The sequence below is a fragment of the Panonychus citri genome, unplaced genomic scaffold (assembly GCF_014898815.1).
Source record: "Panonychus citri isolate SS breed McGregor unplaced genomic scaffold, ASM1489881v1 Contig00134, whole genome shotgun sequence".
NCBI lineage: Eukaryota > Metazoa > Arthropoda > Arachnida > Trombidiformes > Tetranychidae > Panonychus > Panonychus citri.
This window is the reverse complement of record NW_026515539.1, coordinates 406,632-432,385: the sequence shown is the minus strand read 5'-3', so window position 1 is coordinate 432,385 and position 25,754 is coordinate 406,632. Positions and strand designations below refer to the sequence as shown.

Below are 25,754 nucleotides of genomic sequence, written 5' to 3'. Positions count from 1 at the left end.
ACACTTTCCATTTCATTGAAAATTGGTTGATATTCTGCATAAAAATAGGTTATAAGTGTTGGTACTGGACTTATTATTTTCTCTCTGTTTTCAATTAGTTTTTTACCCAAAATGATTTCCCATCCACTTGGGCCAGAAACCATCATCGTAAATGGATGTCTCAAGTAAATTGAATACATTTTCACTCATTTTTTCTCTCAATTTACTCATCTTATATAATTCAAATTTTCTCGAAACAATTTCTACACAAATTTTTTATCCATCACAATCTTAATTTCAAGGTAAATGCTTTTAACAGAAGAGCTGCATTAGAGGCGTACGGTGCATTTAAAGCGTACGGTGCATTTGAAGCGTACGGTTCCATACTATGAATTGTTCCAACATATTAATATATTTATCTGAATTCATGTTTTTATCACAAAAAACAATATCAGTGTTTCCATTGAAACTTATCCCAGCCCATATCATGACACCACCGCCGCCAAATTGCCGTTTGGAGAATGTAACTTCTTCGTTGTTCAAGTTTCTCCAGTGACATTGGAATCCATCAGGACCATCCAAATTGAATCTCTTCTCATCAGAGAACATCACCTTGAACCAATTGTCACCAAAATCAACATGATTCGTAGCGAAATTCAAACGAGCCGATTGATGATCAATTGTAAGTGGCGGCTTCTTATTTGGTTTCCTGAATTCTATGTTTTCAGCTCTTCTGGCGGCTCGATAAACGGTTGTTCGGTGGCAATCCAAGGTAAGTTCCCTTCGTACTTCTTCACATGATTTTTTTTCGTCGGTTAACATGCGAAGAACATGACGAACATCACGATCGTCGAGCTTTCGTTTGGCTCCCGGTCGATTTTCTTGTTCATATCGATCAGGGTTCGAAAGGAAATTGTGTATCGCCGTTTTAGATCGACCTAATTTATCGGCAATGAACCTTTCTGATTTCCCTTGTTCCTTGTAAGCGATAATTTGGCCTATTTCTCGATCATTTAAATCTTTTCCTCGACCCATTGCGTAACTATCACAACTATTAAAATAATCAAAATTTATAACTTTTTTTGGTGAAATATGGTAAGTTGATGTGAACACTTTGAATATACTTGTTTAAATTGAAATTCTGTCCATAGAAAATGCTATTTATATATGTTTTTATTAATTGGTCTTAATTCAGTGCAACAAGATTTCTGGTCAACATATGTGACGGATTAAAATTAGCGTCTAATCAGTGCTAATTGTCGGTTATTTCCGAATAATTAAGTTAATCATTTGTTTCTTTAGTCCATATGACTAGAAATAATCACTAATTATCTCTGATTCTGTTTAAATCATGATATCGACACATGGTCTTAATCCAATGCATCGTAGTGTATGACCAATGTTAATCGTCATCTAGTAAATTTACAAGAATAAAGTTAATTGTGATTTAAGGAGCCGCCTCTTAATCCTAATTGTAATTTGATACAATTTACCAAGGGGCTGATTAGTTTTCCTTTTGACAATTAATCACGATTTCTAAATCGTTTTAATTTACATTCAATTTCCTTTGGTTCTAATACTTTATATTAATATATTCAGGAAGTAATTGATTGTTTTGACAGTTGATTAATTAATCGATTATAGTTTTCTAATTGTTGGTGTGATTAAACTAATTTTTTACCAATTTAATAGCTAACCAAGAATCTGGATCAGCCCACAAAATGTGATTGAATTTCAATTTCCATCTCGAAGCAAAAGTTAATTGTGATCGAGAACTTAATCACCCAATTGTCTCAGTTTCTTAATTGAAAATCTCGGGATTGGAATTGTTTCTGGTACTTCATAGAAAAGGGAATTGAAAATTAGAACTTAATGGTATTGAAGCTAATCGATGATCGAGGATCATTATTACAAGAAGAAACAAAACTCGGGTTTAACTCAAGGTTAACCTAACGATTGTTCCGTTTGACCATAAAGACAGAAAATATCACATTAATGAATTCGATTTCCTTACTTTACTCAAAAAGCGTTTATATTGATAGCTTATAATTGAGCATCAACTGAATTGAATGACGATGGTTATGTGATTAGCTGAATATACTGATCGTTGAATTGTTAGGCAAACACTAAGGTTTTTTCCCTTTTTGATTCTTAATATTTGCAGATTGATCATTAGAAAATTAGACTTTTGTTAATTATAACAAGTTTTCTTATATAATTTTTCATTGCTGTTTGAATTACCAGAGAATTACTTTTAGCTGTGCTTCTTTTTAAAAGTAAATATTCAAAATGAGTTTTCGTTTTCATTTGTTTGGAAAAGCAATGGAAAACTGTGACAAACAAGCAAAAGTAACTTTGATGACAGAAATTTTGTGAAGACGTTAACGGTTAATTATTGAGTAGTTAGCTTAATCTAAATTAACTAGACAAATAAACTAACTAATTTATGTTTTGGTTTGTTCAGGTAACTTTATCGAGGCAAAAACAACACGTTGATATTGAAAGAAAGTCGCATAAAAGGAGAAAACATTTGAAAAGGAGAACTATATTGAAATAAGTTATCATCTGTATAAGTTAAATTTTTAACAGTTAAAATCTAAAGTTTAAATCGCGATAAAAATAATGAGTTTCAATCCACTTTTGGTCGTTAATTTTTTTTTGTTCATCTTCATTTTCATGGGACTTATGTCATCTTTATCCTGCCAGTATTCTAGATCTGCTCCTGATAATGTAACTAGTGGTGGCTATGGTGGTGGTTACGGTCAGCGTTCTGGTTCTGCCGCTGCCGCTGCCGCTGCTGCTCGTTCTAATGGTGCCGCTGCTGCTTCTTTTGGTTCTCTTGCTGGTGATAGTGCTTGCCATCAGGGTTCTGGTTCTGATGTCGCTGACGCTGCCGCTGCTGCCGGTGCTGCTGCTGCTCGTGATTATGTTGGCTATGGTGGTGGTAATCAAGGTCAGGGTGGTTTCGGGGGTTCTAGACCTGGTTCTGGTCACGGTCACGGTCAGGGTTCTGGTTCTGGCCGCTAGTCTTTGGTCACCTCGTCAAATTCAAGAGACTCTTCACCTTTATTCCAATTAGGAAATGGTGGAGTTAATGCAGACAATCTTTCAGAAATTTTCAGTAGCATTGCTTCTTCAGTTTGGAAATCTAATCCTGATTTGAGTCAATGTGAGATCTTGGTTCGAACCTTATCTGAAGTATTTATTCCATTAGCAAACATATTAAGTAGCTCATCCGTTTGATATGTAGATGCAGGATCAGCTAGTCAAGCTGTAAATGCATTTGCTCAATCAGTAGGTAGTGTAATTGTAAAATAATGTAGTAATTCACTTCACAATTTATTCATTTCTGTTTAAATCAAAGAAAATTCTGAGTGTTGAAAAATAACATAAATAAAATATTAAAAAGGTAGTACTGGGTGACAAATTGATTCCCACAATCTTTTTTTTGAAATTGCCGCTTTATTACTTTGACAATCGAGCTAATATTTCATAGGTGGACTAAAGGGTCAAAAGGAAATTGTTTGCGAGTAAAAAAATTTTTTTGAAAATTTCAACCAAAATGCATGTATTAGACAGTCAAGTTAATTTACATAAATGTCTCGCCCATTGAAAATCAATGGAAAATTCGAAAAAATTTTTTTACCTCTAAACAATTTCCTTTTAGCTGCTCATCAACCTCAGAAAATCTTAGAACAAAAAAACAAGTAATAAAAAAGTTATTCAAAAAAAAAGATTGTGGGAATCAATTTGTCACCCAGTATCTTATATGCTGTATTAAGACCTACCATTTGCTAACTTCATGAATTCGTTTCTGGTTTCCATATGATTGTATGATCCTAGAATAGTGGTTTTGATATATTGTTATTGATATATTAATCCAGCACTCCCGGTTCTTCTTCAATGTTTGCATCAAAATGTGAATCTTAATTGTGTGATTAGATCAAAATTCTCTAAAATCTGATGATTAGTTAATCCAGTTCAAACTTATTTGAATATGTGACTTCACTTTTGGATACTTATGACAAAAACTTAACCCTAATCCTCTATGGATTTGACAAATATAATAATCAAAAGAATCAGAAAACGTCAGTATCGAGCTAAAATGGGTTTAGCCAAAGAACCAATAAAAACAAAGACATCCTACCATGTGTGAAAAAAAGTGACCTGGACTTGGCTCTATTTGACCTTCAAGTAAAACTAACAGAATCACCAACTTACTCAAGCAAACGTGTCCACATTATACAAACGGAAACACCAACTGATCTTTGTCACATTATTTGGTGCCATTCAAAAGCAACGGCAATGTGTTCAATTAAAAAATCGCAACAGGAACAACAAGGTCTTGAATGGTATGCACAAAATGACGGCTATGGGTCAGTCGATATTAACACCGATAGTGATATAACCTCCCTTTGGGTCAAACAGCTGATGTCCTTTACCAAAATGTCCGAGGAAATGGCCAAATCGATAGCTGAGGTTTACCCGTGCCCACAGTCGCTTCTGTCGGCCTACAATAAATGTACCAATGAAGAGGAAAAGGAAACGCTGCTCAGTGGAATTGAAGTGGCGCGAAAAAATTATACCACCGGAAACACTCTGAAGAAATTAGGACCTCAAGTTTCCCGTCGAATTTATTTATTTATGTCAACCCGTGATGGTGACGCAATCATTGATTGAATTTTCTAACAATTTAGTTAATCACTTAAATGTGAGTTGTAATTTTTACTTTTAATTGCTCGTGTTTTGATTATATTATCACCCCAACAACAATTAGTTACTGTAATTTCTTACCTTTCAATTAATGATTATCATTAATTTCCCTTTGAGTATTTTCAACCTTAATTGTTGATCGTTGAATGTTTTTTTTCTTAATACTCATTGTTTGTTGTAATTAATAAAGACAATGATTTGGTTAATTGTGATCAAATCTATCGTTTTGTAGATAATAATACAAAATCTACATTAATCAAAGTTAATTGTATCAACTGAATGTATGTAATGAAATATTGAATCAAATGTTTATTGGAAATTAGGGAAAGATGTTAATGAATTAAAATCTTCATAAAACATATTCAAATCAATTCCGTTCCAATCATCACATTTAAATGGATCAATTTTATCAAAAAGGTAACAATTATAATCACTTGAACAATCAATGTAATCGTTAATTGTTGAACATGTTGCCTGAGGTATTAACGTTGACGTTTTATTGATTGTAGTTGTTAAATTGTTACTTTCAGGCTTAGCATATAATCTAGATCTCATTGGCCATTTCTGATTAATTAAAGAGACAAAATTAAGATGAAGAGTTAACAAATTGTTACAATTAAATTCATTCAAATAATTCACTTACCTTAATTGGATGTAAAATCTTTTCATTCATTGTCTCTTTAACTTCAATCAAATTGGTTGAATTTTCTATTGGTGTTGATTGGGTTGATTCATTTTCATTGAGTAAATTAGTTAAATGGGAAATATAATCAGTGGCTAATATAAGAACATCTAATTTTGACAATTTAGTGTCCGCTGGAATCGTTGGAATTGATTGTTGTAATTGTTGGAATGCTAATCTCAATGATCGGACTCTTGATCGCTCACGAGCAGCATTTTTACCCGTTTCAATTGGAATCGTTAATTGTGATGATTTAATCAACCGATTTTGTCGACAATTTGATTTACTCATCACAAGAGACAATTGAACAATCAAACAATCAAATTAAAGCCCCACAAGCAAAAAACACAACAATCAGACAAGATGATCTCCTTTGGATAAAAAGCACTAAGACAATTTATTAATTGTTCCTATTGATTTAAAACTTTCCAACTGATTGTTGTAAATGTGACCAATGTTAATCGTGATCTAGTAAATATACAAGAATAAAGTTAATTGTGATTTAAGGAGCCGCCTCTTAATCCTAATTGTAATTTGATACAATTTACCAAGGGGCTGATTAGTTTTCCTTTTGACAATTAATCACGATTTCTAAATCGTTTTAATTTACATTCAATTTCCTTTGGTTCTAATACTTTATATTAATATATTCAGGAAGTAATTGAATGTTTTGACAGTTGATTAATTAATCGATTATAGTTTTCTAATTGTTGGTGTGATTAAACTAATTTTTTTACCAATTTAATAGCTAAACAAGAATCTGGATCAGCCCACAAAATGTGATTGAATTTCAATTTCCATCTCAAAGCGAAAGTTAATTGTGATCGAGAACTTAATCACCCAATTGTCTCAGTTTCTTAATTGAAAATCTCGGGATTGGAATTGTTTCTGGTACTTCATAGAAAAGGGAATGGAAAATCAGAACTTATTGGTATTGAAGGTAATCGATGATCATTATTACAAGAAGAAACAAAACTCACGTTTAACTCAAGGTGAACCTAACGGTTGTTCCGTTTGGCCATAAGAAGACAGAAAAGATCACATTCATGAACGCGATTTCCTTACTTTACTCAAAAAAACGATCATGATGATAGCATGATCGATACTTGTTGAAATAATTGAGCATCAACTGAATTGAATGGAGATGTTTATGTGATTAGCTGAATATACTGATCGTTGAATTTATTAGGTATACACTAAGGTTGATTCTTAATGTTTGTAGATTGATCATTAGAAAATTAGACTTTGTTAAAGTAGTAGTAAAACCCAACACGATAGACCACATCTCTCTTTCTTTTTCTCTTTCTTTTTGGACATTATAAACCACCTAAGGTTGTCCTTAGACTAGCAGTAATTTTCAGGTGGCGCCCTTGTGATGTCATTAAAATTTGAAGTCAAACCAGTCTTTTCAGTCTTCAACCCCCCTTACTAATTTCGGTACCTCCGAAATTTGTTGTGGGGGGGTAATGTTAATTCAATGGACTCAAGGCTCTTAGGCTATTTCAATGTATTTTAACATCAAACAAGTCTTTTGGATCTTCAACCCCCCTTACTAATTTCGGTACCTCCGAAATTTGTTGTGGGGGGTAATGTTAATTCAATGGACTCAAGGCTCTTAGGCTATTTCAATGTATTTTAACATCAAACAAGTCTTTTGGATCTTCAACCCCCCTTACTAATTTCGGTACCTCCGAAATTTGTTGTGGGGGGGTTGATGTTAATTCAATGGACTAAAGGCTCTTAGGCTATTACAATTATCAAACCTTAACTCTGTAAGACTTTGTTCATTCAAATAAAATGATTCATTGAAATTTGTTTTAATTACTCGGAATTGGTTAGAGATTGAAAGTCGGGAAAACTCGTTGTGATTGGGAATATAATACTGTATATTACATACAATATAGTATAAATCTATTGTCTTTGTTGAGAAATTGACCTTGTTTCGATGACTGAGATGATAATAATCTCGATGAATAGGGGAAAGATGAATTGAATTAATGATAAAGTCTTAAGTAAAGTTACCTTGGGTATACTCAAAACAAGTTTATCACCAATCAAATTGACAGAAAGAGGGAGTAGTGGGTTGGGCTATACATCAATCGGAGAGTATAAATATGGAGACTCTTCAACATGAAGTTCATTCTACTCTTCACCTCTGAACCATCAACTTGAAATGGATTCAACAAATATTCCTGACTCTCCTGCTTCACCTGAACCAACTCAACTTGAACCAACTCAACCTGAACGAACTCAACCTGAACCAACACAACAAGAACCATCACAACAAGAACCAACACAACAAGAACCAGTACAACAACCAACAACTCAACCACCATCTGGAAGAGATAGACCATCAACATCAGGTTTTGAAGATCGGTTTCAACAATTGCTCTGTGTTGAAATTTCTCCAAAACTTTATCTTACTGTTCAGCGAGCTAAATCAACTAATGGAACTACATTCATTGATATCCGTCGACGAATGGAACGATTCATCAATGGATCAAAGACTCAGATACCAACAAGACAAGGATTGTTTCTTCGTTACAATGAATATGATCTGTTGAAACAAAAATTGGTAAATCCTCAAGATGCTTTCAAACTGTCTTTGAATCAAGGAAGAGAAATCATTGGAAGGGATTTTGGTAACTTTTTTGAAATTCGACTAAAAGCTGGCCACAAGGAAACACTTATCAAACTATTACCAAACGAACTTACTAAAATGGTTGGTCATTCTATTCCTAACCATATTTTTGCTGCAATGCAAGAAATTATTTGGGAATAATTTTCTCATTCATTTGATTTTAACTTTATTCTTGGGTAATTTGGTTTACTTTTTTATATTTCATTTATATTCTTGATTATTTTCTTTTATTTTATCAACAATTATGTAACCATTTATCATTGATTAAAAAAAATTTGAGCTCAATTGAACTTGTTTTCTTGTTTCATCCCTTGACCGGTCTTTAAAGTTGTTTGAATTACCTGATTGGTTGAATTAATTTGGGTTGGCTAAAGGTAAGGGAGACAATTTTCTCCCTCACTGATTATAAAAGATGATGATGTTTGTTGTACCAAGAGAAACAAAAGTACAATCATGACTTATGTAAGTTGACTTGTTGATTAACTAAGGTAAATTTACTAATCTTTCTTTTTTCTAATAGGGATATGATTTTCAAGCTTTTAGGTCAATAGACATACCATTTGCCAGAGAGGTCTGTTATACTTTTGACATAAAGACTTCGTTGAAATTGAGAAGATGGTTGGACAGTTCGGGTATAATTGAGCCGTATGATTTGGTCTTTTCAATGAGTGAGCTGTGGACTGGATTCAATGATCTTGGTATCAGTCATTCGATTACTCAGGAGAAGGTGGAGACAGCGTCTTTACTATTTCGTATGAGGACTATTTCATTTATAAAAAGAAATTGGTCAAATGTGGGCCAAGAATATATATTGTTTTAAAACCGAAATAATATATTAAACTTTTTTTTACTTTACTTTTGATTTTTGTCTTTCATTTCGGTTAATAATGGTACTTTTAACAATCGTTGTAGTTTCAATATTGGTACTAATTCTTCTCATTCTGAGGATAGTACTGATTGACTTGAATAAGATTCAAAATCTAAAGTTGGCTTGATCATGTGACATCCAGGTGTCCATTCACTATATAAGTCAATCCACATTCTCATTGAAACTTCAATCATGTTCAAGTGTAGCTACTGTGGAGTTTCATTTATGAAATTCAAGTCCATGTTAATTCACAAGGTAGAATGTGAGACTTTGAAATGTGAAAAGTGTAAAATAAGATTCAAGGACCGAGATACATACATTAACCATGTGATTATCTGCAAGACAATAGTCTCTTCTCTCGGTGATGTAGCATCCTTTAGGTTACACAAAGTAGCTTATAAGGGTGTCCTCAAGATCTTTGTCAAGTTGGGTGAATGGAAGTCATTGGAAAATTTATTCAACATGGAAAGTACAAATATCGTTACTCTTTTCAAGTATATACTTGAGAGTATCGGGTCATTTAAAGCTCAAGCTTGTTTACTATTGAAATTTGTGAAACAGAAACCTGATGGAGAGATTGACTCAACTGAACTTTATAAAATCACTCAAAGTAAACCAATTTCTCATACTTCTCATATTGAAAAGTCAATAAATGAATGGGCAACAAACTTGGAGCTTGTCGTTGATCAATTCACCCAACGTGGAAGTGGATGGATCCTGTCGAAAGTTAAAATGTTGGAAATTCGGATTGGAAAACTAAAAGAATACAGTGGTGGTTGCTGTAACGTAAAATTACCTTTAATTTATTTGAAAAAGAGAAGTTTAATTTCTCCACAATGTAAAAGTGATTGCTTCAAATGGGCTGTTCTCATCTCTCTTCATCCACAGACAGATAATCCAGGACGGATATCTCAGTATAAAAAATTTGAAAAATTTTACAATTTCAGTGATATTGAACCAATCACACCATTTTCCAAGATTAAATTTTTTGAAAAACGAAACAATATATCGGTTAATGTTTATACATTATCAGGAGGTAAAAATCAAAAAGTGGTTCCCTTGTTAGTCAACAAAGATAGAAAAAAGAATCATGTAAATCTCTTTCTTTATAATGATCATTACTTTACAATCACCAATTTAAATGGATTCATGTGGAGAAATAAATCTTGGGAAAGATTTTTCTGTTGTTCTTGTCTATCAGGCTTTGAGGAAAAATTGTCATGTTTGTTTACAGCCTCTTCTCGAAGATAAAGTCTTGGATCATTGTCACTTAACTGGCAAGCTAAGAGGAGCAGCTCATAATCTCTGTAATTTGAAATTGAGATTACCAAATAGAATTCCTGTCATTTTTCATAACTTGAAAGGTTATGATGCTCATTTAATCATGAAAGGAATCAAGTCCAATACTGTGAGAAACATTTCAGTTATTCCCCAAAACACTGAAAAATATATTGCCTTTTTCATGGATGATTTCATTTTCTTGGACAGTTTAGCTTTTCTTCTTTCCAGTCTTGATACATTGGCTGGGAATTTACCTGATGAACATAAATCTAAATATTTATCACAAATGTTTGCTGAAAATGATCTTCCTTTACTTCTATCTAAAGGATGTTTACCTTATGAGTACATGGACTCTTGGGATAAGTTTAATGAGACCAATTTACCTTCCATTGATGCATTTTATTCTCATCTCTCTCGTAAAACAATTGATGAATCAACATATACAAATCTACAGAAAATTTGGGACCATTTCAATTGTCAAAATCTTGGTGATTTTCATGACATTTACTTGAAAGTTGATGTTTTACTTTTAGCTTCAATATTTGAAAACTTTAGGTCAACTAGCCTTAAACAATTTGGTCTTGATCCATGTCACTATTTTTCGACACCTGGATTGACTTGGGATGCAGCTCTAAAAGTGACAAAAACAAAGCTTGATTTACTAACCGATATCGATATGATTCTAATGATTGAGAATGGAATTAGAGGTGGAATCTCTTGTGCAATGACGAGACATGTAGTTGCCAATAATCCTCTCTCTGAAAACTATGATGATGGAAAACCAAATTCATACATTGCCTTTCTTGACGTTAATAACCTTTATGGTTATGCTCTAAGTGATTATTTACCAATCAACAATTTCGAATGGGTAGCCCCTGAGTTGTACTCTCGAGTGATTGAATCAATTTTACAAGGACATGATTCAAGTATCGGATACATTTGTCAAGTTGATTTAATTTACCCTAAACATCTTCATGATCAACACAATGATTATCCCATGGCCCCTGAGAAACTCACTGTTGAAACTGAATGGTTGAGTAATTACCAGAAAAGACTCATCATTAAACTTGAGGGTGAAGGACTAAAAGATGTAAGACTGAAAAGTTGATTCCAAATTGAGAGAGATAAAACTACGTTGTACATGAAAGAAACTTGAAATTTTGGTTAGAGAAAGGGAAGTCTTGGATAAAGTTCATTCAATTTTGAAATTCAATCAATCAAAATGGTTGGAACCTTACATTTCAATGTGTACACTAAATAGAAAACAAGCCTCTTCATCATTTGAGAAAGATTTCTGGAAATTGATGGTAAATTCATTGTATGGTAAAAGTATTGAGGATAAACGAAAACACTCTAAAGTCAAAGTGGTTACAAATGGTGAACAAGCTCTTAAACTAATCAGACAACCAATGTTTGAACATTTTTATATTCTTGATAATGATTTGGCTATTATTAAGATGCGTAAATTTGAAGTTAAATTGGATAAACCGATTTACCTTGGTTTTACTGTATTGGAATTATCAAAGCTTAGAATGTATGAGCTTCACTATGATTACTTTTATCCTCGTTATGGTTATAAATTGAAGTTAGTATACACTGATACTGATAGTTTCATTTATCATATTCAGACTGATGATTTTTATGAAGATCTAAAGTCAATGGGACCAATCATGGACTTTTCCGATTACCCTCAAACTCATTTTCTGTATGATCCAATAAACAAAAAGAAACTTGGAGTCTTGAAAGATGAAATGAATGGTCAAGTAATTGACGAAGTTGTTGCCATTAAATCAAAACTTTATGGAATAAAATATGGATCAAAAACTAAAAAGACGGCCAAGGGAACTCAAAAAGCAACAGTTCGTGATGAAATTTGTATAGATGATTACAAGACCTGTTTATACGACAGTATTTTATTTAGACATGATAATCATAGATTACAATCTAGACACCATGAAATCTCTGGAATTAAAACAAACAAAATATCTTTATCACCATTAGATTACAAGAGATTCATTCGTGAAGATGGAATATCAACATATGCTTTTGGACATTATAAAATTGTTTAATAAATTTTGTTTAATATGTAATCGTTAACTTTTGTTTTACATTTAATAAGTGGGAAATTTAAATTATTAAAATGTGATTCAAGAAAAAGAATACAATAGTAACCACATTTGATTGATAAATCACCTTGAAATATATTTTGATTATATTTAAAAGAGTGATTCTTACAATTTCTTTCCAAGAAAATAGTTATTTCATCAGGGGGATGAGTACCAAATGAGTCGAAATATTCACCATTACCATACTCTGAGACAAATATCGCTGTCCAATGAGAACCTGGTTTCCAGCTAGGATCTAGATTGATTACAATACCAAAGGGTTTCTCAAATAGTTCAAAGGGTAACTTATCAATTGATAATACACCTTTAAATTGACGAAATTTATTTAGATAATTTTCAATGTCAACTGTCGATAAAGCCATCAATAATCTGTTGTTATATTCCTTGAAGAATTTATTTGAATCACACTATCATATATTCCAAAGACAATCATGTGTAATCCTTCAGTCAGAGCTTCAGTAAACTGTATATAAATTCGAGCACTTCCCCTTTTAATCATTGAGAGAGCACCAGAGTCTGTAGCTAAAGTACCATCATCTGTAAGATCAAATACAAACAATGGGTACTTGTCAGCATAATCAGAGTACTTGATATTAATTTTAGGCATTCCAAACTCTTGATTCATAGCCCTGAACATGTTGTAATACTCTCTCATATAAATCTTGTTTTTAAAATCAGGTTTAAATGCTGAACTTGGAATCTTGACACCATTAACAACCAATGACATTTCCTTCATGTCTTTATGTTTAAACGAAAATGAGTTTGCCGTAATGTCACCACTGAATGATTTGTCAGTTACGAATCCAATTATTACCTTCCGTGGTAACTGTCCATTTAAACATTATCGATACTACTGGCAGCAAAACCATTCACGAGATGATAAGATTTCACTTCATTTCGTTGAAAGTAATATTTAGCCATTGATTTAGCTAGATTTTGTTCGATAGTCATCTGAACAGGCATGAATAACTTTACTCGCCTAATAAATAATGATATTTGTTCAAACTTTAATGAAATTGATCCTGACTTTGAACATGTTAAGCCAAAAGTTGCAGTTGTTTAAATCAAAACAATAGGTACTCCATCAATCAAAACTTTTCTTGTTGAAACATCGGTGCATGAATCGGTAGAATGAAATCAAATGAATTTTTAATTCGATTGACTCTTTTATCTTCATCATCTATTAATTGACAAGCATCAACAGGGGATTTATATTTGAAAAACAAATCTTCGATAAATGATTGGTAATGAAACAAACTATTACCTGTCGTTACATTCACATTACCGAGATAAACATCAAGTTCTTCAAATAATGATACACCATAGTTATTCACGGGTGTAATTGTATCTGTAGCTAGTATTGGATCTTTGTACTCAATTTTGATTTTTCCATGTAAGTAAGAAGCTGATAGATCCGTATAATGTTCAGAAGAAGGTACAACAAATTCAAAAACTTTCGCTTCATCAAGGGATCCTACAGGTCGATACTCAACATCATACATTGATTCAACAACAGTTTGTGTAGGTGGTAGTTTGAATAAATCAAGCTCAGCAATAGTGGCTGGTGATGATTCATTGTGAATAAATTCCATTATTTCTTGTTGAAAATGTCACGAGTTTTTCTTTTGATTTTCTCGTCTTGTTGACTGGTCTTTTACCTGTTGTTTTCTTTTAATTGTTTTCCTTTTATATAACCTTTTTCTTCCTTTACCTTTTTGGATACTCTCAACCTTCTGTTGAAGTTTCGTTAGACCCTTTGATGCTAGATTAGTTACACCAGTCTTGAGTGCTTGTTGAATTTTTGGGTCTTGAGCGACTTTCTTACCAAGTTGTACTCCCTTATCTAAAGCTTCCTGTCCAAGATATTTAATTAGTGGCATAGCAAGTCTTGATATAAAACTACCGAATCCGTACCCTCGTTGGTAACGTGGTGCTCTAACAACTCTAATATCACCAAATCCAGAACCAGTTTGACTTGAGTAATAATGACTAAAGTCACTATCTTTAGGACAATAAGCTTTTCGATGCATATCGATGATAGTTTAGAAAACGCTGTTGGTCTTTATACAACTTTTTTACGAAAGTCTAAACTCAGAAACATTCTTCCTTTACCCTCAAAGGCAACCTGATCTCCACTATCATATGTTGCCAATACACTTATACTTTCAATATGGTTTTTTCGAATAGGGTAATATATTCTTTGATTAAAAGTACAATACCCAATGTCCTTATAAATTCCACTTGTTAATGGGACAGCTCGAAGTACAGGAGCTTGTGTACCTCCAATCATATGATCACGTATAATATCAGTGTATAAATACATTAAAAAAATTTTATCATTTGCAGCGTCCAAATTGAATTTTAGAGACGGAGGAAGCAACTTTTCCTTATTTACATAAGACCACCAATTATCTTCCAGCTTATCAATTCCCAAGACTTTTTTTACTTTTATGTTAAATATTGGTACATAAATGCAACTGTAAATTATTCTGAAGATGGTCTTTATCCATTTTCCCAAGATAATATTTAAAAGGCATCACGTACTTGCCTTCGTTGAAAACTGAACATTGTACTTCGGATAAGCCATTCCATATGACTCTACGATTCCCATAGAATCAACACCAAAGTAGTGTACACCGATCTGTAATTTATTAGTTCCAATTTTCAACGGATAGTCAGCAGGTGTAGTCTCTTTATGTACTCGCTTGGTAACTCTTTCATCGTTTCATCGAAACTTTGCTGTAAACTCTGCAAAATTTTTCAGGAGAATCGTTCAAAAATGGAACTGTTTTCATAGGTGACTCATAAACCCAATCATTAGTTATAGAAAATTTTGTATTTCCGGTGTATGCATAAAACGTTTCACTTTTAGACTATATTTAATCTCAGCTTCCCCGGCAAATTTAAGTGGAAAATATACTTCTGTTAAAGCTGCTTCCCAATCCCCATTCAACTCCAGAGGAGGATCAATTCGATTTTGAAAAGCTGAAATTGTGTTGTCAGGGTAAAAATTCATTGATCCATTTGAAACTAGATCAATTGAGAATGAGTCTCTATCCATCCTTACTCGTCTTTTTTTCGTCCCAGATCCAAGTATCAAACTTTTTTGGCCATCCTTCCCATCGTATCAAGTGCTTATATAATCTTTTCCTTCGATCATAAACACGATCAAGTACTTTGGCCACCCAATACTCTGAATTAGGGTCATATTTAACCTTTTGGACTTCTTCTGGATAGAAAATTGATGTAATGTTTTCATCCATCAAGTCTTTCAGCTTGTAAACAGTATGACCAGGTGTCTCTTTAACTCTTGAGACTTTAAACACCTCATTAGTCCATTGTTGACTAGCACCTTTTTCACCAGTCATCAGGTTGAGAGGAATTTTCACATGATCGTCTACTTTAATTGTTCTTTTCTTTTTAGGTCTTGATTTAATTGATTTTTGAATTGTTTGAACAATTTCCTGTTGATTGTCTTTGGTCACCAAATTCGGACTTGTTTTAATTGTTCTATGGAATGAATTGTTGTAATTATCAACAATCTTTTGTAGATCATCAATATATCTATTTGATTTATTGTGATACATATACCTGTATATTCTAGCTCTTAAAGTTCTTATAAATCTTTCGGCTAATGCACATTTTATCGAATTGTCTGTTGTTGTGAAATAATGTACTCCAACACTCGAACAAAAGTCTTGAAACCTTTTGTTTTTAAATTCTTTACCTTGATCAGTCTGTAACTTTTCTGGTTTTCTTCCATTATCAAATAGTTTTCTAAAAGCACCTGTAATTGTTGATGATGATTTGTCTTTAACAGATTCAACCCAAGCAAATCGACTCAATACGTCAATTACTACCAGTAGATACCGGTTATTATTATTATCTTTAGCCCAATATGACATATCCATCAAGTCGGCTTGCCATTGTTCATCGAGTCTATCAACTAATACAGGTAAACGTGAAAAGTTCTTTTTTCTTGATCGAAAATTTGTATATGTCTCTTGACCTTGTAACCATTCTTTGACAAAATTTACATCAATACTTGGATCAACTCTCTTGGCAGCATCAAATAGTCGATTAACTCCACCAAAACTTCCATTGTTGTTGATGTCATAATAAACACTCTTTAAAAGTTCTTGACGCTTGTCCATTTTATAAGTGGGAGTGTTTTCTGTTTATTTCTCTTTTTCAATGGTCTTTTTTCAAACTCTTTAATGGCTTCTTTGAACGTCTTTTTATATTCTTCTAAAGGTGGAGGCTCAATCGGTTTTTCAACAACTTCTTGAACTTCTTTTATATTGTTTTTAAGTAATTGATATTCTTTTTCTGGAATTAACACCATTTTTGATATTGTGTTCATTACATGAACTTATTTATCAACTTTTCACCAAAATATGAAAGAGCTGGTAACAATAGTGCTGGAAGAAAAGCTCCACCTGTCTGATAAACAACTTCTTTACGCTTCTTTAATGGTACTCCTGATTTCCTTGATAGCAATCTTATTTGAGTTTTATATTTTTCAATTTTCTTTCTCTGTGTAGGATTAATTGGTATATTTCCGTTTAATGTGTTTTTACTAATATCAGAAATTGAATAGAAAATACAAGACTTTGCTTTTTTCAATAGTTTATTTCTTTCAGTCCTTGATTTCTCATGAGCTAATCTCTTTAATGTCGGAAGACATTTGATTACTCCTTCAATCGTCATGTTGATTATCGTTGAAACATCATTTTCTTTTATATAAATTATAAAGGGTAAACAATCATTGGGTCATCGTTTTCATTGAAATTGTTGGCCAATAATCTCAACTTTTCAGGTGTATCAGGTTTAAGATCAAAAAAGAGATAAGAATAAGGTTTAGATGTTGCATCTTCAAACACTCTCTGTAACTTTTTTATCTTTGATGGAAACATTTGACGAGCAATGTTTGAAATTATCGATTTATCTCGAGGGTTTTTAAAACACACAACATACTGACTATTCAAACTAATGTTTCTACTCTCTTTACCCTTAACAAAAAAGTTTTGTGTAATCAAAATTACTGATATATTACGGTGATGAGAACCACGTGTAAAAAGATTACTAATAAAAGTTTGATTTGCTGCTTCAAGCATCAAATCATCAATAATAATCCATTCAGGTTCAACTCCACCTGCCTGGTTGATCAAGTCCTCTTGTAACCCTTCTACAAAAGTCACGTTACTCATTGAATTAAACTCCTTTTGGTATTCACCATAAAAGTATGTTATTTTCACAGGAGGGGGATCACATATCCTCTCAGCTAAATTTATCATATTTCTCACAAAGTATGTCTTACCGGAACCCGTAGGCCCAGACACATACATTGTAAATGGATGTTTCAAATGTACAGAGTAAGACATTTTCAATTCAATCAATCTCTTTATTATTTTATATTAAGTTACAATTGACGAAGGGGCTGATACATCAGTTGAAGACTTTCGTTCTTCATGTTTATTACTCCTAAAACGGGGTGTAGGTAAAGGTATCCAAGAGATGATCTAATAATGCTGTCCATAATGACAAGTTTCCGTCTTCATTATTATATTGACAATCGATGTAATCAACATTGATACCAGAACCAAGATTTGTACCATGAAAAGTACTCTTGAACCAAACACGGTAATCCTCTGCTTTATCCATAGTTACCTTTTATACAGGGCGTAACAACCAAATATCCGGACTTTGACGCTTTACCATTTCTAGGCTATTTATTAGGTCAGAGTTTTTCTTCGCGATTCTACAGAGAAAATGTGAAAGTTTTGTTGTGTTCTGATTCGAACTTTTCCATAAAGCCGTTACCGAGCAGTGGCCTCTCAAAGTCGGAAAAGGGTACATTTAGATGCAAAACTTTTTCGAGAAATTTTCCCGCCATTTGAAAGTTCTAAAATTATCAAACAAACCGAGCTAATCATCTTTTGATCTGACTTTTCGTTCAGGAGTAATTGCCTTCAGGTGCGTACTTATCCGTTGACATTCACATGAAATTTTGACCTTTTGATTGTCTTGAAATTGAGTCCTAGTAAATTCCTGATGCCGAAATTAGTATTTAGGCCGATTTATCCTAATTGTTAAACTTTTAACAAGTTTACCATAAGGCCAATTAGGGTACTGAATAAAACAAATAGGCGGTGATTCCAGACCAGCTAGTACATTGAAATGAATTTTTTGTCTTTAATACTAATTTCGGCATCGAATTTACTAGGACTCAATTTCAAGACAATCAAAAAGGTCAAAATTTCATGAATGTCAAGGATAAGTACGCACCTTTAGGCTTACTCCTGAACGAAAAGTCAGATCAAAAGATGATTAGCTCGGTTTGTTTGATAATTTTAGAACTTTCAAATGGCTGGAAAATTTCTCGAAAAAGTTTTGCATCTAAATGTACACTTTCCGACTTTGAGAGGCCACTGCTCGGTAACGGCTTTATGGAAAGTTCGAATCAGAACACAACAAAACTTTTACATTTCTCTGTAGAATCGAAGAAAAACTCTGACCTAATAAATAGCCTAGAAATGGTAAAGCGTCAAAGTCCGGATATTTGGTTGTTACGCCCTGTATATCCGTTTGAATAGATCAAAGTATTTATTTAATTCAATTATATCACGAATTCCCGTCACAGTAACTCGACCAGTTCTTTTAAATATTATAAATATTACGTTTGAATTGTCCACTTTAACATGAACTCCAGGAAATAACTCTGGTTCGTAAGAACAATATGGGAATGAATCAAGTCTACTATAAATGAAATTCGTAATTAACCTTGAATGGGCCACAATATTCACTACTTTTGCTTCAGTTTTATATAAATTATCTGGGTAAATGTCACAAAATTTATCAATTAAATTAAATGCTGCCTCGTAGCTTTTAACACCAGTAACATTAATCTTTCCAGAATTAAATATCAATAAACAACCACCATCTAACTTTAATATTCCACCAGAAAAACGCTTTGGATAATCAACAGATGGAAAACTCTCCTTCACCTTGACACGGTCTAATTTATCATTCAATTTGAATGACATTACAATATTGTTCACTACAATGTCTTCAATTAATACCATTTTCAGTCTAATCATTATTTATCCCATACACATACTTATATACTACAAGGACGCCACCACTCTTAGTCTAAGGACAACCCTAGGTGTGTTATAATGTCCAAAAAGAAAGAGAAAAAGAAAGAGAGATGTGGTCTATCGTGTTGGGTTTTACTACTACTGTTAATTATAAAAAGTTTTCTTGTATAATTTTTTATTACTGTTATAATTACCAGAGAATTGCTTTTAGCTGTGCTTCTTTTTAAAAGTAAATATTCAAAATGAATTGTTTTCGTTTTCATTTGTTTGTAAATGCAATAGAAAATTGTAATAAACAAGCAAAAGTAACTTTGGTGACAGAAATTTTGTGAAAACGTTGATGAAATGGTTAATTACTGCGTAGTTGTCTTGATATTTTTCGATTTACAGTCTAAATGTAGTCTAAATTAGTCAGAAAGATAAACTAACTTAATTTATGTTTTAGTTTATTCAGGTAACTTTATCGAGGCAAAAACAACACGTTGATATTGAAAGAAAATCGCATAAAAGGAGAACTACGGAGAACCCATTTATTTGGGTTTTTTAATCAATCAACGCTTATTTAACCAACTTAAACTATTCTAAATTTTACAAATTTTTACCAGGTTATTGCCATCAAAGTTAAGAATAAATTGTGAAAATTTGGTTCAATTTGGGCAAGTATTAGTACCACAATTAAATAAAATGGTTATAACGAAAAATATTGACTGGCAGTGTATTGGTTATGGGCAAGTCACATGAGTTTTTTTCAGAATTTTTTTTGTGAATAGTAATTGATTAAGTGTAGTAAACAAATTTGAATACTCTTGATTGTTTAATTTGTTGTAATTTAAATAATATCACAGTAGTTAATAAAAAGATGACTCTGGATCATGTTGAGGGTTTTGGATCAGGGGGTTTCTGGATCAGGGGTTTCTGAATCAGGGGTTTCTGAATCAAATTTTTTTGCGCGAAATTTAAATTTTTTAAAACAGTATAAAAGAGGATGAGCTGACGGTAGTCAGCTCATTCGATACGATGAAACATAACATGATTTTACGAATCATCATTTTCATAATTATTACAATCATTTTACTACTAATATTCCGTGTTCTATTTTTTGATAATATCAAATATGACCAAATCAATCTGGCCTGTTTATCGGATTGATAATATAGTTTCAATATGGTCAATTGGTCCAATAGACATCAAAGTCGATAATAAAAATCGAAAGAAAAAATTCAATGCTCAAGTTATACGAACTGATAATGGTGTGCTGCTAGTTTTTGCATCAGGAAAAATTACAGCAACTGGATTCAAAAGTCTACCTATGACAATTCTAACATTAATGGAAACGTTCCCTGATCGTGAAATAACATTTATCAGAATATCTAATATAACAGCATCAAGTTATAATTCAGTAAGATTTAATACTGAAAAACTAAAGCAATTATATTGTAAAAAAGATACAAGTTACGAACCTGAATTATTCCCTCCAATATATACGAAACTCAATGGACTTACAATCATGTACTTCCATACTGGATCAATTGTAATTGTTGGCGGGAAAAGTGTCGAACAAATCGAAACTGTGATCGCGCAGTTCGTTGACAGAATCAAATCACTATAAATAGAAAGGTTAAACTAAATGAAAGTTCATTTATCATTTGAACTTTGAAGAGTAAACATCAAAAATGGGTTGTGTAATCTGGAGAACACATAGAATCTTTAATGGTCCAATCATCTTTAAAATTTCTCGAAGTGAAAAATGTAATCGACTGGATATTAGATATAGTTACAACTGTTCACCAACTAAATTTGGAATATCATTAACACCATCAGAATTTAAATTTGTGTTTAATTTCTTCAACAATAATGACTTACGTAATGAACAAGCCTTCTTCTATGACGTACAAATCAAGAGAATCGGGAGTGAGACATTAAAAATAATGAAAAAAGATTCATATGTTCTAACTCCAATGGATTTCTGGAGAGAAGTTACACCATTTGTTCCTGCTGCTCTATTTTTGTTATCCAAGGATCTACCTATCAAACAGTTAATTGACTTATACATATTATCTTTATTAACAACTGAAGAGAATTTATTGGAACATAAATTCACAGCAATAAGAGGTAATAAAGTCGAGCCTGAAAAGTGTTATTTATTCAATCTAGGATTAGTTACTGCGGATGATTTACTCAACACGTCACTAGATGTCGCTGCACTCACTCGCTTTGCTCAGTCCGATCCGAAACTTTTCTGCTCACTCGTCAAACTACAGTATAAATAGAGATGATCAAGTGAACACAAGTTCATTTGTCATTAAAACTTTGAACAGTCAACATGGAATATATTTGTGCTTATTTCGACACTCAAGGTATCTATGTTAATGGTACTTATCATCCACAAGAGGTTGCAATGTACGGTGATGACCATTTAATTCATGTAAAAGTCGGTAAAACTTGTGAATGTAAACCAACATCTAAAGAGGAAAAACAAATACAATACCTCGAAAAGTACCATCACGGATTAAAATATAATGGATTCACTAATGGTTTAAGTTATGATGAATTGGAAGCTCTATGTGTTACTTTCTATAGAGCTTGCAGAAACAAATCAAAATTAATAGTAGCCGTTCGATCAGTTGAAGCAGAAATTGTATTGAATAAATTCAATATCCCTCTAATTAATATCAACGGAACGTATGGTGCTTCATACAAATTAATTGACCAGTTAAAACAGCCGTGCTATCTCCATTCTCCTTCTAACATAAACACAAGATGTTCACTAAATATTGTCCAATATATGAAGAAACATATGGATTATGTTAAGGAACATGGAATCGATGTTGTTGATAATTAAATTCATCATTCTACAAAATTAAATATATTTTCAAAATTTATGTTAATCATTTTTCAAAATTTCTATTAATCATTTTTTCAAAAATTCATGTTTATCATTTTTTGTAAAATTTCAATTTTCAAAAAATTTACATTGGTCATTTTCATAAGAAAAATTCGTAAAAAACGTTTTTTCAGATTTTTCAATAATCTACTTAAGAATCGAAAACAATAAACAATTTAAAATCATCAAAATGCAAACCTTCTCTGTTTATTTACATCATCCATTCACAATGATGATTGCTGGTCCAACAGGTTCTGGTAAAACTTATTGGATTAAGCAATTAGTATCAAATGTTAATAAATATTCCTACCCACCACCAGAAAAGATAACTTACTTTTACGGAGAATATCAGGAAATATTCAGTTCAATGCCGAATGTTAATTTCATTCAAGGTTTACCTGAAAATTTAATACAAAAATTTGATGGTATTAAACCAGAATGGATTATCATTGATGATTTAATGTTCGAATCAACAAATTCAAAAGTAATAAGTGAATTATTCACTAAAGGATCTCACCATCGTAATATATCTGTTATTTTATTAGTACAAAACTTTTTCAATCGTGGAAAAGAATCAAGAAATATATCGTTAAATTCACAATATGTAGTTTATTTTAAAAACCCTCGTGATCAATCAATGATAACTAATATCGGAAGGCAGATTTTATCCGGTAAAGTTAAAAAGTTACAAGATATTTATGAAGATGCAACAAGAAAACCCTTTTCATATTTATTTTTCAATTTAAAACCTGATACACCAATAGAAACTAGATTTCTAACAAATGTACTTGATGAAGAACCATATATAACAGCATATTTAGTATTAGAAGTTTGATTCTTTAATTAATTAAAAATGACAGTTAAACGTGCACTCAAGTGTTATTCTTGCTTGCGACAGCTTGCAAAGACAAAATCACATATTCAAAGAAGAAAAATTATTTCCAATTCACCTAAATCTATTTACCCAGTAATTACCGATATTGCTAAACAAATTTTAAAAGGTGTAATACCTTTAAAACCTAAACATAAAACCCAACTCAAACGGTATAAGAAAGATTTACGTCTTCTTACTGGTAAATCTACATTGAAACAGAGACAAAATCTGATTAATCAGAAAGGTGGATTCTTACCATTATTAATTAAACCAGCATTAACACTATTAGCAACAATTGCTGCAAATAAATTGTCAAAATAATGAATACAGTAACCCGAATGTACTTAGTTTCTGAAGATCAATATAAACGTAATGTTTTGAGACCCAGTGTAACTAGACGTATGCTGAATAAAAATTTACCAACCGAAGTTAAAGTTAAATTTATTAATAATATGTTGGCAAGAACAAAAGAACATAATCTCGAACATCAAAATTACCGTGGAACTGAATTTTATAATGAAGATCAACAATCAGAACCATCAGAATTTGAAAGTGCAGTTTCACATACAAATGATCGGACTTTAATTGATACTAAATCGGAAGATGATACATTACCAATGGAAACATCAAGTCCATATCGATTACCACCAGAACCTGTAAGAGTTTCTCCGTATCCTTCAAACTCAAGAATGGATGCTAAAGATACATTAACATCATTAATCAGAGGTATACCTGGTTTAGTTACCGAGAAAGGGAAAATCACAAATGAAGCTGGAATACCTTCAAATGCGAGTAATATAGATGAAATCATTACTTACTTACGAACTGTTGGTGCGAAAACTAAATTTCCAAATGGCTCAAAAAGAGTATTAACCATGATAAGATTAAAGTATCCAAGTGCAATTAAACTAATTAAGAACGAAAAAGCAATTGAATTTATAAATGACTTAAAATGGGAGGATCTAGTATCGAACAAGAATTAGAAAAAATATATTATGATCCTGAATCATCTGGATCATTTGGAGGTATTAAAAAATTATATGATACTGCAAGAATTGAAATTCCCAATTTAAAATTCAATGATGTCGAATCATGGTTGAAAAACCAAGAAACATATAGTTTATTCCAGAAAGAAAAAACCATTCCCAAGATTACCTATTCTGGTTGATAAAGTCGATGAGCAATGGCAAGCCGATATTATGGATATGAGTTGGCTTTCAAGAGCCAACGATCAATATAAATATTTATTAGTTGTTATTGATTGTCTAAGTAGATTTGCCTGGGCAATACCTTTAAAAGATAAATCTTCAAATACAGTTATTAACGGATTTAAAGAAATATTCAAATCGAGAAACCAGAAACTACAAACTGATCAAGGAAAAGAATTTTAATCAGTATTTAAAACAATATTTAAAACTTAATATTAATCATTTCACATCAACTGATGATTTAATTAAATGCGATTGTTGAGAGATTCAACCGTACATTAAGATCCTGAATTTATCGATATTTACATTATAAAATAAACATAAATATATTGATGTATTGAGTAAAATAATCAATTCATATAATAATTCATATCATCGAACTATTAAATGACCTGAATCAAGCATTAACTAACCAATCATTAGCTGTTAGTAATGTTTCCGAGGACAAAAGAAAATAAAAGAAACAAAACCTTACCAAGTAGGAGATAGTGTTCAACAAGAGCTAAAACTATTTTTGAGAAAGGTGCAACATCAACATGGAGTCGTGAGATCTATTATATAACTAAAGTCAAACATACACCTCAAGGATATGTTTATCGTCTACGTGATTATGATAATGAACCCGTTACATCGATTTTTTATCATGAAGAAATCTATCCTGTGACTGAACCTGATTTATATAAGATTAATGAAGTTTTAAGAACTAGAATAAATCCACGTACTAAAAAGAAAGAATATTTCGTTTCATGGGTTGGATATCCTGATAAATTTAATTCCTGGGTTGATTCAATTGAAAATGTCGAATGAATTTGTTGTTGATGTTATTTCTAATGCCAGTATGGATATTTATAAAAATAATACATTATCTCAATTTACTAATCGATTACCTAAAAAACTCATTCTTGATGGTGAATGGTCAGTAGCTGTTCAAGAAATCATTTACCCTCTTGCACATAGAGGAAATAGAATGAATGTTAAATGGTCACTCAATTATAATGAGACCTATTCTCAAAGATTTCCTATTCATCATACATATAATTTTGAGTATAGTGAAAGTGATAAAATTGATCGGATTATTGATAATTTTAATAAAGAAATGGAAAAAGCTTATCTTAAAGAAAATCCAAGCATAAAAGTAGGAGGTATTAATAGACCTCCGAAAATGGAATTAGTTAAAGTAAATGATGATGGGAAAAAAAAGATAAAATACTAATGAAACTTGGACGTCATGAAAAACTTTTACAACCACTTTACCCAATGTTTAACGACCAATCGTTCTTCAGACTTCTCGGTTTTGATTGGTACGTGTTCAAAAAGAGAATTCCTGAAGCTAAGAAAAATGGTACATTTGAAATAACTGCTCCTTACCAACCTGATACTGGACCTAAAGGTCATTTA

General features: G+C 32.0%; 5 protein-coding genes across 5 annotated transcripts; 3 read left to right on the top strand and 2 right to left on the bottom strand.

Moving 5' to 3' along the window:
- The first annotated feature begins 2,664 nt into the window (after window positions 1-2,664).
- LOC128391140 (spidroin-1-like) lies at window positions 2,665-3,222 on the top strand. Its single transcript, XM_053350987.1, has 2 exons — window positions 2,665-2,980; window positions 3,059-3,222. Exons 1-2 carry the CDS (start codon window positions 2,665-2,667, stop codon window positions 3,220-3,222), a joined length of 480 nt encoding a protein of 159 aa, XP_053206962.1.
- A 74-nt stretch (window positions 3,223-3,296) lies between these two features.
- LOC128391139 (crossover junction endonuclease EME1-like) lies at window positions 3,297-5,059 on the top strand. The gene is given in 4 exon segments (XM_053350986.1): window positions 3,297-3,301; window positions 3,960-4,064; window positions 4,066-4,100; window positions 4,103-5,059. Coding segments are annotated over 4 exon segments (702 nt in total). The 3' UTR covers window positions 4,660-5,059.
- On the bottom strand, window positions 4,958-5,801 carry LOC128391279 (uncharacterized). The gene is made up of 2 exons (XM_053351129.1): window positions 5,336-5,801; window positions 4,958-5,256 (listed from the first exon to the last, which is right to left on the bottom strand). Exons 1-2 carry the CDS (start codon window positions 5,663-5,665, stop codon window positions 5,002-5,004), a joined length of 585 nt encoding a protein of 194 aa, XP_053207104.1. The 5' UTR covers window positions 5,666-5,801; the 3' UTR covers window positions 4,958-5,001.
- Window positions 5,802-11,408: 5,607 nt separating this feature from the next.
- On the top strand, window positions 11,409-12,233 carry LOC128391138 (uncharacterized). The gene has a single exon (XM_053350984.1). The coding sequence runs from the start codon at window positions 11,409-11,411 to the stop codon at window positions 12,231-12,233; it is 825 nt and encodes a 274-aa protein (XP_053206959.1).
- Window positions 12,234-18,859: 6,626 nt separating this feature from the next.
- Window positions 18,860-19,375, bottom strand: LOC128391137 (TATA-box-binding protein 2-like). The gene has a single exon (XM_053350983.1). It carries the CDS (start codon window positions 19,373-19,375, stop codon window positions 18,860-18,862), a length of 516 nt encoding a protein of 171 aa, XP_053206958.1.
- Between the last annotated feature and the right edge of the window lie 6,379 nt (window positions 19,376-25,754).

What these genes read in the sequence shown, in the direction of transcription:
- LOC128391140 (XM_053350987.1), top strand. Translation starts at nt 2,665, where the DNA reads ATGTCATCTTTATCCTGCCAGTATTCTAGATCTGCTCCTGATAATGTA. An exon ending in TGGTTCTGGTCACGGTCACG is followed by an intron (nt 2,981 to 3,058) that starts GTCAGGGTTCTG and finishes TATTCCAATTAG; the next exon opens with GAAATGGTGGAGTTAATGCA.
- LOC128391137 (XM_053350983.1), bottom strand. Translation starts at nt 19,375, where the DNA reads ATGGTATTAATTGAAGACATTGTAGTGAACAATATTGTAATGTCATTC.
- LOC128391138 (XM_053350984.1), top strand. Translation starts at nt 11,409, where the DNA reads ATGTGTACACTAAATAGAAAACAAGCCTCTTCATCATTTGAGAAAGAT.
- LOC128391279 (XM_053351129.1), bottom strand. Translation starts at nt 5,665, where the DNA reads ATGAGTAAATCAAATTGTCGACAAAATCGGTTGATTAAATCATCACAA. An exon ending in AGATTTTACATCCAATTAAG is followed by an intron (nt 5,257 to 5,335) that starts GTAAGTGAATTA and finishes TTAATTAATCAG; the next exon opens with AAATGGCCAATGAGATCTAG.